Raw genomic sequence first — 15,295 nt, 5'->3', positions numbered from 1 at the left:
GCGGAGGATCGATCGGACAGCTCTCTGGGTAATCGATTCAAACCAAACCCTAGAGTTCTGAAAATGACGAACGATATTCTTATAATTTTCTTATCCCTATTTTCAAACCAATTTCGACATTCACACGAGTATTAGACTAAAATAAGGGTAAAAACGTAAAATGAATATCACGTGATCAAAACGTGCTGACTTAACTGAAGTTTGGGAGTTAAAATACACGGAAGACCCAAAACTATTACAAACCGTGATATTGAGGAGTAACACAGTCGATTTTATATTACAGGTAGTGTATTCTCGTCACAACCATAGTTTAGGGGGCAATTCTGTCTTTAATTCTTTGACCGAATCTTATCTTTCATGGATTTTAACAACATTCTATGAATAACTATTAAAGCATCTTTAATGGTTATCCAAAAGGACTTACTAGTTAATAAGATAAAATTGAAGCAACTAGTTTTATTATTGTTTCACTTATTGGCTAATTAATCTTAAGTCTATTTATTCTATTAAGATTATTTTTATTTTTAATGATTTTGTTTTCTTCTTTCCAAAATCAATTAAAACCTCATTTAATAAAAAAAAAATCATTTAAAACATTTACCGAATCTTATCTTTGATGGATTTTAACAACATTCTATGAATAACTATTAAAGCATCTTTACTGATTATCCAAAAGGACTTGCTAGTTAATAAGATAAAATTGAAGCAACTAATTTTATCATTGTTTCACTTATTGCCTATTTGCTTTATGGAGCACTAGCAAAATCAATGAGCCCCGCTCTTTTTTCAAGAGAATTGAATTAAAACTAAAGATGATTTAACTTACCATTAAAGATTATTAAAGATGATTGTTGCCCGAATAAATTGAGAAAGTTATATGACAAATAAAGCTAATGTCATATTAACTTAGCATTAAACATTAAAGATGTTCTTAAACCCTTAACCGGTTAAAAGACACACATTTATTTCTCATTCAATTAGAACTCACAGTACTCTTAAACTTATCCATAAATTTCTCATCTGCCTACAACTGAATGATATTCCAGTGCATCAAGGGTTATAATTTCTCTTTAAAATTTAACATAACCATATACGATTTTTTAACCGTACCACTAAAACGTTCATAGAAAAAAAAAATTAACACTTAAAAGAACTCGAGGGGTGAAATTTATCTTGAAGGATATGGGCGATGTTCAAACCACTCTCTCGCAGCTGTGTGAAAAATGGGATATCGCACAAAATGTTTCAAACCTTAAATATTTAAACGCTTCAAAAAGATGGTGTGAACATAAAATCTTCCACTACACAAACATCAATTTATTTGATATAAACAGAACCGATCGAGTTTGCCAAGCATATAAAAGCAGCCAAAATACCTCATACATATTCATACATAACATAAACAGACCACAAACTTATTATCACGTAATTTCCACAATTCAAAACCCGGATTCGTTGCTTATTTGAAGTTGAACCAAGCCCTTCAATTTAGTGTTTAATTTTGGGCTTCTTCACTATCATCACCGAGCAGTGAGCGTGGTGAGCGCAGTAGTCACTGACGCTGCCCAAAAACGCTCTGCAAATCAGGAAAAAAAAAAGTGACAAATAAAAGTTAGATTATAGACAAGCATGTATTAGTTTCCCCTTACATGACCTCAAAACAATATATGTATTGTATGATTTAGAAATCGTGGCGAGGGAGAACATGACGTAGACGTTGAGTTATTCAAAAGCTAAATAGTTATATAGTTTTTAGCACAAGTGAAGACTAATTAGTTTTTAGAAATGTAGCCTATAAACTAAGGTTTTAGAAAAATAATCCTCAAGTTTTTTTCGAAATAAATATTTAGCTTATATGATAAAATCTAAAACATAAAAAGCTTACAAACCTAACTAGTTTGCTTGTCATTTAAACCAAAAAAAATCATGACCAACCTATAGCACACCATCCTATTCTACAAATATATATATATATATATATATATATATATATATATATATATATATATAAACTGTTGTTATCAAATTGTGTTTACGGTTAAGAATAAAATTTAGCTTAAAAGTTTTTTTTTTCCTTCATAAAATTATTAAGTTGTTTGAATTTGACGAACATGAAACAAGTTTCTTAGATGACAATTTTCATTATGAAGTTCAATATTTATATGAAGATGAATAAATACATTGATGTGGTCAAAATAAGAGTAGCAATTATTTTGATGGTTGAATTGGATAGGATGACATAAACGAAATAGAAAAGTAAAAACCTCTTGATAGCTCCATAGCCGTGACTACCAACGACCAAGATCGCAGCGCTGTGTCTGTCCACTGCTTCGCACATCACATTCCTCGCGTCTCCTTCAACCACCTCAGCCACAAACAGATTTACCTGCGAATAAAGTTGGACATTTTGATCCGATCGATTAATTTATATTTTTTATACGGTTGGTTTTGATTAAAATTAATCAATTGGTCAATTTTAACCGGTAACCAATCACCAAGAAAAAAATAATAACATTTGTTAAATCATTCTAAAAAATACGTTTAACTAGTTAAAACTTTAATCGGGTTAATGGTTAATTCGATCAAAATGGTTAAAGGTGTAACCAGTTAACTATTTTGTCCACGACCACCTATAACCGGTAGGTACACGTGTTCAATGTAGGAAAAGTTGCTGAAAAAATAGAAGCAAAAATATGGAGTTCGCTCTGCTAATAGACTGACCAAATTAAGCAAACAAGATTTTAGTATCCCCCATAAGAAAAAAAAACAAAAAAACAAAAAAAAAACAAAAAACTTTTAAACTTTTCTTTCAAATTTTGTTCTCTAGATATTTATCCAGAACTCTGCTAATAGACTGACCAAATTAAGCAAACAAGATTTTAGTATCCCTAGAAGAAAAAAAAAATTAAAAAGAAAAAAAAACTTCTAAACTTTTCTTTCAAATTTTATTCTCTAGATTTATCCAGAACTTGCCTTAGCAATGTACTGGTAACCGCTAAATATTTCACATTAACACCTATAAAACTGGCTTTTTTTCTTCCAAATCAATTGAGATAAAACAAACACATCAAATTAATAAAGAAAAAATTATAAAGACAAAAGAAAGAATCTATGTACCGATTTAGCAGCACATATTTCTTGAGCCTTGTTAATAACCCTCGCAGCAATTTTCTTGAGGTCTTTATCCACGTACGGCAAAACCTCAACCGCGCCTAACTCGATCCATATCAGCAATTAATCTCACAATTTCAATTAAGGTCTACTTTTTATTTTATTTAATTACTGAAGTATATATAAACCTCCAGCGGCGAGACCAACTGCTGACGTGGCGGTGAGTTTGGCGTGGACGAGGACGAGCTTGAAGGGCGGTTCAGAACCGTACGGCACGAAGAAATGCGCGAGCGTCCACTCCAACGCGTACGTGGACTCATCGCTGTCGTCGATTCCCACCACCATCACCGGCTTCTCAATCATCGCCATTGATTTTCACGATCGATAATATTAGAGCTGAAATACTAATAATTAAACTTCCAAGTTTTCTCGACTTAAATGAGAGTGGAGACCGTGTGTTTGCTTACATGTATTTATAGACCTTAGAGAGAGAGAGTGTGTGTGACACAATTTAAGTTAAGAAGGATTTAGAAGCCGCTCGAGACAGATAGAGGATATCGAGTCATTATTGAATATTTTTATGATATGTTCAATTTATTATTGATTCAATTTTTTTTTTTTTTTTAATTTCTTCATTCAATCGTGAGCTTATAATTTATATTAGAACGGCGATTCTGGGGAAGGCACGTCTGTTGTCCACGTGGTGTGTAAGAGGAGTTTGGAGTTTTGGACTTCCAGTTGGCACGCTATACAAAACTGTGTGTGTTACGCCTTAACATACATACGTACAAAACTCATTTGAGTTAAAATGTGGCAGAAATAAATCACATGGCGACGAATGTGATCTCTTTTCTTGTGTCTGTTTGTATAATTTAGAAAAAATGACACATGTATATATTCTTTATTTTAGTTAAATGCCAAATTTATTTTTAATTTTTTAAAATATCGAGTTTATACTTTTATTTAATTGAATTGGCATTATTACCCTAAAATAGATCACAATGTCTCGAATCATCTTTTTATTTTCTTTTCATTGATATTGACTCTATTATTTTTATATAAAATTCATTTTTACCATTATTCATTCGCGTCTTACATGTTATTAATTTAAAAACGAAAAAACAATCAATAATTTCTGAATCGTCGAGAAAGCAACCAGAAGAAAAGGATAACAATCAACTGACAATAGTCATCAAAATCAATGATTTGAGCATGAAATCCAGAACTCCGATTTGCAATTCGAACACATAAAGAAACTATCTCTTGGGAGGTATGAATTTTATTAGTCTATTTCGATCTAGGGCTATTTCTATTTTAAAATTCAAAATTTGAGGGTTACGTTACTGATTTGGAGTTTGGTTCGGTTTTTTATATCAGAGTTAACATCAATGAAAAACTAGAAAAAGATAGATTTTCGGCGATGTTATCTATTATAAGGTATAATTTCGTTATTTTAATTAAACAGATATACAAACTTGTCATTTTTGAAAACCAAAAGTTAAACTCGACATTTCACTAAAACACAAGATATATATGTAATATTTTTCCTTTAATTTAAACCATATAGGTGTTTGCAGATTAAGAGGCGGAATATGTTTGGGCAACTTAATAAAACAAAATAGTGCAAGTTGGCGCTGATCGGATTCAATAATAATAAGGGTTCATTAGGAAAATAGTCACTTTAAATGTTTGACATTGCTAGATAGTCAACGTTTGATAAATTTTAGGTAAATAGCCACTTTCAGACGTAAATTTTAAGTAAATAACGAACTACAAAAAGTTGGCTATTTATTAAAGATTTATGTCTGAAAGTGACTACTTACCTAAACTTTACTAAACATCGACTATTTAACAATGTGAAACATTTAAGTCGACTATTTTTCTAATTTACTGTAATAATAAAATAGTGCAAATGTCCATTGATCATATTCGTGTCCATTGATTAGATTCAATATTTGTACCCATATATATTTATATTAGTACAACGAATATTTTATGTATTTGATTGAAGTCATTGAACTGGAAACATGAAAAAGTAAAGTTATGAGCTAAATAGCTAATAACGCAAATCGTAACCTTCAAAAAATACTAGCTATATGTATATACACGATAACTTTGAGAGAAAATAATACATATATATTTTGTGTTTTATTAAAATGTAGTTTAATTTTTAGTTTTAAAAATATCGAGTTCATATTATCTGTTTAGCTAAAATGATGAAATTATACCCTGAAATAAATAACAGTGTTATAAATTTCTATTTCATTGATATTAACTCTTATATAAGAAAAATCAAATCGAATCAAATCGAAATCAGTACCTTAACTTCTAAATTCCTATATAGATCTATAACTTCTTCAAAACAGATAGAGAAATTCACAAAAACCAAATGAATACATTTGAGGTCTAATTTTTTGAGGTTCTTATTTGTTTAATTTCAGCCCAAATAACATAAACTCAGTCCCATTAAGCCAAATAGAAATCCCAAACAAAACCTGTAGAGCACAACGATTTCAAAAGTTGTCGTGGAACAAGTTCTTGAGTCCAACATAGAGGCAGGCATGGTTTCCTGCTCATGAACTACTAAGAGGTGGAGATCGAGAACGACGAGGACAAAGATGATCAACAGATCTTAGATGATAGCCTGGACAATCAAAAAAGCGGTACTGGTTTTCCTGTTCACTTTTTCTTTTTCGAGGATCTAGAACATATTTAGAGACCTTGGATCTTTCACCGAGTTAACCGATTCTCACACGTTTTGATTCACCAAATCACCGATGAAGACTAGTCTATCCCCTATTAATATTTCATGACCTTAAAAAAATTCAAAATTTCAGCTAAACTTCTTAGATTGAAAACACTTTAATTTTTTACTTCAAATTTTTTCTTTTACCATTATTGTCTTCTTCCAATTAGTAAGATCTATACCACTGCAAAATTGAAAAGAAAGGACGAGAGAGAAAGAGAGAGAGTTTAATTTTTAATAAATAAAATTAATTATTTATTTTTTAATTATCAAAATCACCAGATGTTGACACATGACATTGACATCCAAAATTAACAATTTGGTAGTGACTCCCGCGACTTTTAGACAATAGGTATATAAGTGCAACAAGCAACAAACATCAGGTATTTATGCCGTCATTTTCTCTTATATGTATAACAAGTTAATTTTCACGCGTTGCCGTGAGTGTAGTCCGCTATATTTACAAACGAAAAATACCGGCCGTCATTTATCTAAAATAATTTAGTTTAGAACCAATTAAGCAGTGGCAAATTAGTAATTTTAAGAAGTGACAAATTTGTAATTTTTTTTTCTTTTCACATGTAATTGTCTATGATAAATCAGAGTGACAATTTTGTACTATTATCGAGTGTCAAGTTTTGTAATTGTACAATTTTAAAAGAATAATTTATTCACTATACTGTAGACTTAATAGTAAAATGTGTCTACATGAACAGTGGCGTGTTGCTTTCGTTTATATATATACAAGCAATATATTTTTAAAGTATATCTTTTAGTCTGAAAGAAAAAATATATAAAGATATGTCCATAAATATTTAGGTTTGGAAAAAAATGTATTTAAAGTTTTTTGAAAATTATTTTATCTTTCTGATAAAAAAAATCGGTACGACTGAACACTACTTGTATTTATGATACAATCTTTATTTTTTCTAAACAAAAAAAATAAAAAATTCAAAAAAAAAAAATTAATGGTCAGTGTTTTGTGAGAGGGAGGCTAGTATGCTCACTAGATACACTAAAATTGGATGAATCCGAATTCATAGTTGATTGCGGCCAATTAATCTTAGGGCCGGTTAGGTAACTAGCCCAAATTGGCTACCTTCTTTAAAATTATAGCCCAACTATTACTTAAATTAGGTAACTAGCTCAATCCACTACCAAACAATATTATATTCCTATCTTACCCCTCATCAAATACACACCAAAATTTTCGCATCCGACTCCGAATTCTTCAATCCTCCGATATTGCCTCTGAACTCTCCGTCGATTTCGAATCCTTCAATCCTCTGATATTGCGTTCGACCTCCTTTTCCGCCACCAATTTTCTGATTTCGTCACTTCCGAAGCCGACGAAGACGTCTCCGTTCTCATACTTGGAAAAAATGGTAAGTAAATATTATTTCCAATTCGATTAACCCATAGAACACCATAATCGAAACCCTAGCCCGCTTCTCCGATCAATTCTCTGTTAGATTAACTATAAAATATGGTAAATAATATTTCCAATTCGATTAACCCATAGAACACCATAACCGAAACTCTGAAACTTTAATGGTAAATAATATTTACAGTCGGGCCATTCGATAGTAAATATTATGGGTAAACTAGCAACGTAGCCATTTTGAAACATGGTTTTTGGAATCTAGCCAACGTTTGGTAAATTTTGCAATCTAGTCATTTACTGAAATTTACGGATAAAAAATACCTAATTTACCTTTTTTCTTATACTTACTTGATCAAAACACTAGCCCACGTTTGACCGGTTTGAATTGTATACAGCCAATTAATTTCAGATTTTTTCGCAATTTAATTGGATATTTAGCTAATTTAATAGGAGATTCGGTGATGTAATTAAAAGAGAAAATTTAATGCAATAAATGCACAAAAATTTTACCATAATTAACATAAATTAACAAATCAGCGGAGATTAACAAAAATTTACAAACATTTACACTGTATTTGCTTACACGGTTATAATTTCAGCAATTTAATTTCAGCTTTTTGAATTCATAATATGAGATTCGGTGATGTAATTAAAAGGGAAAGGAAATATTTATTTGATTGAATAAGTCAAACAAGATAATAAATACACATAATTATGATAAAATCCCATTCAAAATTAGAAAATAAATTTGGAAAACAAAAATACCGTATTAAATGCATATTAAAGGAAAAGAAAGAAATCGGCTCTACCTGCACATATGTAAATTTACCATAATTAACAGAAATTAACAAAGCAACGGAGATTAACAAACATTTACGAACATTTACACTGTATTTGCTTACACGGCTATAATGTTCATTAAAGAAAAAAAAACGCTCAATAAACAACTTTGCCAAGTATAAATTTTTTTTTAAATTCGAAATATAAACCGAATATAACAAATTCGGCTACAAAACCAAGTTTCAAAACGTGGGCTAGTATTTTTGAAACCAAACCAAGGCTAATATAGTAAATACCATCTTACATAAATATGACACGTCATCAAATTTGGCTAGATTCGAAAATTAAACGAAACGTTGGCTAGATTACAATTGCAACGTTTGATGTGGCTTAGATCGACTAATTTTTCAATATTATTTACAATTCGAAAAAGCAAAATACTTGTCTCCGATTTGGCGAACGATTCCATGATTCAAATCTGATGATGAATAACTGGAAAAAATTTGGAATTAACAAAAAAATAGGAACGATGTTTTATGAAACCAAAGAACCTAAACACCTACACTAGACAAAATAAACTAAGAATGATTAAATGACTAACCTAGACGAACATATAATATAAGAACAATAGAAGAACATCTACAAAATCGGTGATCCTAAACATCTATTCCAAATGAGTCGTCGAATATCCTGGTTGCAAATCACATGATAATTTTAATGGTAAATAATATTTACAGTCGGTCATTCGATAGTAAATATTATTTACCATTCGAAAAAGTAAAATACCTGTCTCCGATTTGACGAACGATTCCATGATTCAAATCCGATGATAACTGGAAAAAATTTGAAATTAACAAACAAATAAAAACGAAGTTTTATGAAACCAATGACAATTTTGGAAGTATGAGAAATATGAGCTATATCCCTAAATAAATAGATAGTTGGGCTATAATTTAAAAGTCCACTCTATAAGTAGGCTAGTTTACAAATCTCTTAATCTTAAGTCTATTTTTTCTATTAAGATTATTTTTAATTTTTAATGATTTTGTTTTCTTCTTTCCAAAATTAATTAATACCTCATTTAATGAAAAAAAGATCATTTAAAACATTTGACCGAATCTTATCTTTGATGAATTTTAACAATGTTCTGATGAATAACCTATTAGAGCATCTTTAGTTGTCCAAAGGACTTGTTATTCAATAAGATAAAATTGAAGCAACTAGCTTTATCATTATTTCACTTATTGATTATTTGCTTTATGGAGCACTAGCAAAACCAATGAGTCTCACTCTCTTTTCAACCAATGAGAATTGAATAAAAAGTAAAAAAAATAATATGATTGAAAATACAAAAAATTAACAGTTGAAGAACGCAAGGGGTGAAATATCGCTTGAAGCATATGGACGATAATCAAACCACTCTCGCGGCTGTGTGAAAAATGAGATATCGCACGAAATGTTTCAAACCTTCAATATATAAACGCTTCAAAAAGATGGTGTGAACATAAAATCTTCCACTACACAAACATCAATTTATTTGATATACACAGAACCGATCGAGTTTGCCAAGCATATAAAAGCAGCCAAAATACCTCATACATATTCGTACATTACATAATTAGACCACAAAGTTATTATCACGTAATTTCCACAATTCCAAACCCGGATTCGTTGCTTTTCTGAAGTTGAACCAAGCCCTTCAATTTAGTGTTTAATTTTGGGCTTCTTCACTATCATCACTGAGCAGTGAGCGTGGTGAGCGCAATAGTCACTCACGCTGCCCAAAAACGCTCTGCAAATCAGGGGGGGAAAAAAAGTGACAAATAAAAGTTAGGTTATAGACAAGCTAAATAGTTGACCTCATAACAATATATGTATTGTATGTTTAAGAAATCGTAGCGAGGGAGAACACGACGTTGAATTATTCAAAAGCTAAATAGTTGTATAGTTTTTAGAGCAAGTAAAGACTAATTAGTTTTTAGAAACGTAGTCCATAAACTAATGTTTTAGAAAAATAATCCTCCAAGTTTTTTCATAATAAATATTTAGCTTATATGATAAAATCTAAAACCTAAAAAGCTTACAAATTTGTTTGTCATTTAAACTAAAAAAATCATGACCACCCTATAGCACACCGTCTTATTCTACAAATTTTTAACTGCTGTTATCAAACTGTGTTTACGGTTAAGAATAAAATATAGTTTAAAAGATTATTTTCCCCAAATAAAATTAACAAGTTGTTTGAATTTGACGTGCATGAATCAAGTTTCTTAGATGACAATTTTCATGATGAAGTTCAATATTTATATGAAGATGAATAAATACATTGATGTGGTCAAAATAAGAGTAGCAATAATTTTGATGGTTGAATTGGATTGGATGACATAAACGAAATAGAAAAATAAAAACCTCTTGATAGCTCCATAGCCGTGACTACCAACGACCAAGATCGCAGCGTTGTGTCTCTCCACTGCTTCGCACATCACATTCCTCGCGTCTCCTTCAACCACCTCAGCCACAAACGGCTTTACCTGCGAATAAAGGTGGACATTTTGATAGAATCGATTAATTTATATTTTTTTTTACGGTTGGTTTTGATTAAAATTAATCAATTGGTCAATTTCAATCACCAAGAAAAAAATAATAAAATTTGTTAATCATTCTAAAAAGCACGTTTCACTAGTTAAACCTTTAATCGGGTTAATGGTTAAAGGTGTAACCGGTTAATGATTTTGTCCGCTGCGCGCCATGAGATCGTATCCCCAAAATATGAATCACGTAACATTTTTCAACTTGTTCACACTTTTCTCTCTCAAGTTTAAATCCCTAGTTGCTTTCTCGCCGCCGTCCCCCTTGAGACCCGGAAGTCGGTAGTACGATTGGGGGAAGGCGAGTTCTTTCTCCTTTCTTCCTCCTCCCGCTGCGTCGGCCAGCACTTCTTCCTATCCGATTGGGGGTCCGGTTCGGGTGTTCGAGTGGGGTTGGCTCTGCTTTCTTCTCCGGCCGGGGCTGCCATGGAGTGGAGTTGAGTGAGGGCTTGAGGAGCTTGTCTGGAGATTGGGGGTTTTATGTTTAGTTTTTGCATTATGGATTGTAGTTGTGTTTCAGTTTATCTTTTTAGGCTGTATTCTTGGTTCACCTATATGGTTTTTGAAGTGCTATCCGTCAGGGGAAAAAAAAAAAGGAAAGTAAAAAAAAAAAAAAAAAAAAATCGTGGTACGGAAGGATATGCTTGTAAGTAGTATGGGGTCTCTCAAATTTCCGAGAGTGGTGTGGGTGTCGTGCTCGTTTCAAGAATGGTAGAAGATCTCTTTGAAGGAGTCCGAGGGGTTCGTGACGTCGTTCCGAACTAAGTAAAACCTTGACTCTTTTGCTATGCTTTGTCGTCTTCTGATTCTCATTTTCATTTCAGGACATTTATTTTGTTGAATCTTTGTATGGTTGTAGTCAAGTTCTATTCGTTAATGAGAATTTTCCATTTAGGTCTCCTCTGTGAGGCCTTTTTCCCTTAAAAAAAAAAAACGATTTTCTCCACGAGAACTTATAAGGCTATAAACGGTAGGTACACGTGTTCAATGTAGGAAAAATTGCTGAAAAAATAGAAGCAAAACTATGGAGTTCGCTCTGTTAATAGACTGACCAAATTAAGCATACAAACTATTAGTATCCCCTAGAGAAAAAAAAAAAAAAAAAAAAAAAAAAAGGAATTTGTTGTCGCTTTAAAATAAAAGAAAAAAAAAAAACTTCTAAACTTTTTTTTCAAATTTTATTCTCTAGATTTATCAAGAACTTGCCTTAGCATGTAATGGTCACCACTAAATATTTCGCATTAACAACTATAAAGCTGGCTTTTTTTCTTCCAAATCACTTGAGATAAAACAAACACATCAAATTAATAAATAAAAAATTATAAAGACAAAAGAAAGAATCTATGTACCGATTTAGCAGCACATATTTCTTGAGCCTTGTCAATGACCCTCGCAGCAATTTTCTTGAGGTCTTTATCCACGTAGGGCATAACCTCAGCCGCGCCTAATTCGATCCATATCAGCAATTAATCTCACAATTTCAATTAAGGTATACTTTTTATTTTATTTAATTATTCGAGTATATAAAAACCTCCAGCGGCGAGACCAACGGCTGACGTGGCGGTGGGTTTGGCGTGGACGAGGACGAGCTTGAAGGGCGGTTCCGAACCGTACGGCCCGAAGAAATGCGCGAGCGTCCACTCCAACGCGTACGTGGACTCATCGCTGTCGTCCATTCCCACCACCATCACCGGCTTCTCAATCGTTGCCATTGATTTTCACGATCTATAATATTAGAGTTGAAATACTAATAATTAATCTTCCAAGTTTTATTGACTTGAAATAAAGAGAGTGTGAGAGTGAGACCCTGTGTCTGCTTACATATATTTATAGACCTTAGAGAGAGAGGGAGAGAGAGGGAGAGAGTTAAGTTAAGAAGGATTTTTGAAGCCGCTCGAGACGGGTAGAAGATAGAGAGACATTAATTGAATATTTTTAGAGTAAAGCTATTCGGCACGATTCACGATCCGAAACGATCCACTCACGGATTGACACGTGGCACTGAACATCCACGTGTCAATCCGTGAGTGGATCGTTTTCGGATCGTGAATCGTGCCGAAAATCTTTTCTCATATTTTTATGATATGTTTCATTTATTATTGATTCAATTAATTTTTTTTTATTTTCTCATTGGATCGTAAGTTTATAATTTACAATTAATTTTTTGCGTGTAATAATTAATATATTTTAGTTCGAAGGAATAAATATATAGAGATATATCAAAAAATATTTAAATTTAAAAAAATGTATTTAAATTTTTTTTAATACATTTTTATTTATTTATAAAAAAAATAAATACAGGTAAATACTACTTGGATTTAAGGTCCAATTTCTCATTTTTTTTAGTTAAAAAAAATTAATTAACAAAAAAAAATTAAAAGAAAAAAAAAAGTAGCTACTGTGATATCAAAACGGGCCATTTGGGGAAGGCATGTCTGTCGTCCACGTGGCGTGTGAGAGGAGCTTGGAGTTTTGAATTTCCAGTTGGCATGCAATACAAAACTGTGCGCGGTATGCTTTAACATACGTACAAAACTCATTTGAGTTACATAATTAAAACACACAGCGACGAATGTGATTACTCTTTTTCGTGTGACTGTTTATTTAATTTAAACCATATAGGTGTTCACAGATTAAGACCCGGAATATGTTTGGGCAACTACATAAAACAAAATACTGCAAGTGTGATCAGATTCAATATTTGTGCCAATAGATATTTATATTAGTACAAGTACAACCGAATATTTTAGTTGCGTGATTGAACTGGCAACATGAAAAAGCAAAGTCATGAGCAATAACGCAAATTGTAACCTTAAAAAAAATACTACCTATATGAAAAAATAACTTTAAAGATAAGATTCTGTTATCGTATGGTAAATTATACTAGCATGGGTACATACGTGTTCATGAAATATCTGAAAAATTATAGCTGATACTTCATACCTAATTTTGATCCTTTTTTAGCAAAATTTTGATCTTTTTTTTTTTTAATTAGTAATCAGCCAGTGAGTTATATATTCTCAGCTTCTCACATCATACAAAGAGGGGCAATCTCGCTGAGAATGTTGCCGTACTTCGTCGCTAGGTGAAATTTGACTAAGAATGGTGCTAAACTTTGTCTCTTATTGATTAATTTATCAATTTAAATTGTACATTTGGTTTATGCACTATTCAGCATGGTTGAAATCAATAAAAGTGCACCTACTTACAGAGGTGTACATAAGAGTCATTTATGTTTTACACAGTTGATTTTTTTTTTATAGCAATTTTTATCTAAGCCGATTAGAATATTATCATTTTCTACAAATATTTTTAGAATTGTCATGTAAGATCTACGGGATGTGTTCGCTATTTGTCGCATGGTTTAGTTTTAGAGGAACTCATGTATTCAAAATGTTGTGCAATCTATTTGTTAAGGCTCCAGAGTTAGCCACGTGCTCTTTCGCGTGCACATTGAACTAAAATATCTTTGATTTCTACTTTCAATATTATTGAAGATATGATTGAAGATTTGATTAAACGATCTACGCGCGATACTACGAAAAATTTGTTTCTTGATTCTAACAAAAAATTCATAGGGCTTGGATTATCGAATTTACAGTCACATGCGCCGACTTAGCTTCGGTAATTTATTATTCTTGTTGACAATCTATGTGCGCACCGTAGTGGAAAATGACTACTCGTGGTGTTTTTTTATCATTGAATGATCATTGAGAGGTTCGTGAGAGAGAGAGAGAGAGGGTTTGAGTCCTTGTACTTCTATTTGTTGTAGTGAATTTGTTTTCACTATTAGCACACTACCCCCCAGGCAAGGTGTTTTTATCACGAAACTACGTTACCAATTCTATGTGTCCATTATATTTTTACTATTTGCGTTGATTATGTGCTTGTTTGATCTATCATAAAGTAACAGTAGTAATAGTAGTTCAACATGTTATTTTGCAAATCAGTTGCAAAACCATCTGAGAGTGTAGGTTTAATAATTTGAGGATGCATACAAGATGAAATGTCCAATTCATATAGAACTAAACCTGGCCCTAAGTTGCCTCGTGACCTTTTTCAGAATCATACGGCTTCATCTTTTGATGCAACCACATCCCAACCTTCTAGGTCCCATCAAGTCTAACTCAATATATTTTTCTGGCCTAAAACAATTTCATTTTGGTTTTTTTTTTTCCTTCATTTAATTAATAAACCATTGAGTGCATTTCAAACTTAAATGAAATTATCGAGCGCAATGGGTAAACCTTGCTTGAGGTCATTAATCCGGCCATGGTTCCCACCCATCTAGTCCTAGCCAGTTTGTTGATACCCTGTCCATCTTTGGTTGGCATCGGTTTGACCTAATTTGACCTCGTTCGACTGAGCCTGCCAAGCTTCAACCTGCCGATTCACCCTGCCATTCTTGTCCCAATTAATTAGTCTTTTCTTTCTTCTTTAACATCTAATTTTTTTTCCATCGATGTTACTTGAGATGACAAAGGCATCTCATCCAACTCATGAAAACGTCCATAAGTGATTAGTTAATGGTTGAAACATCTAAAATAATTCAAACGTTTCTCACAACAAACCAATGTTATCCTTCGTCTACTATGAATCTCCACCAATAATCAATTCCGAAAAAGAAGGCGTAATATTTCTATCATTTATCTAGAACTTGCAATCGGATTGCTCACATTTTGGCGA

General features: G+C 32.1%; 2 protein-coding genes across 2 annotated transcripts; both read right to left on the bottom strand.

Annotated features, from left to right (window-relative positions):
* Window positions 1-1,283: 1,283 nt before the first annotated feature.
* On the bottom strand, window positions 1,284-3,649 carry LOC149388962 (universal stress protein A-like protein). The gene is made up of 5 exons (XM_089623650.1): window positions 3,579-3,649; window positions 3,300-3,507; window positions 3,118-3,212; window positions 2,265-2,386; window positions 1,284-1,576 (listed from the first exon to the last, which is right to left on the bottom strand). Exons 2-5 carry the CDS (start codon window positions 3,478-3,480, stop codon window positions 1,489-1,491), a joined length of 486 nt encoding a protein of 161 aa, XP_089479776.1. The 5' UTR covers window positions 3,481-3,507; window positions 3,579-3,649; the 3' UTR covers window positions 1,284-1,488.
* A 5,819-nt stretch (window positions 3,650-9,468) lies between these two features.
* Window positions 9,469-12,448, bottom strand: LOC149388961 (universal stress protein PHOS34-like). Its single transcript, XM_089622974.1, has 4 exons — window positions 12,141-12,448; window positions 11,959-12,053; window positions 10,431-10,552; window positions 9,469-9,813 (listed from the first exon to the last, which is right to left on the bottom strand). Exons 1-4 carry the CDS (start codon window positions 12,319-12,321, stop codon window positions 9,726-9,728), a joined length of 486 nt encoding a protein of 161 aa, XP_089479100.1. The 5' UTR covers window positions 12,322-12,448; the 3' UTR covers window positions 9,469-9,725.
* Between the last annotated feature and the right edge of the window lie 2,847 nt (window positions 12,449-15,295).

The sequence above is a fragment of the Urtica dioica genome, chromosome 8 (assembly GCF_054948205.1).
Source record: "Urtica dioica subsp. dioica isolate 48M chromosome 8, U.dioica_male_clone48M_v1_H2, whole genome shotgun sequence".
Taxonomy (NCBI): domain Eukaryota; kingdom Viridiplantae; phylum Streptophyta; class Magnoliopsida; order Rosales; family Urticaceae; genus Urtica; species Urtica dioica.
This window is presented reverse-complemented; position numbering and strand designations above follow the sequence as displayed.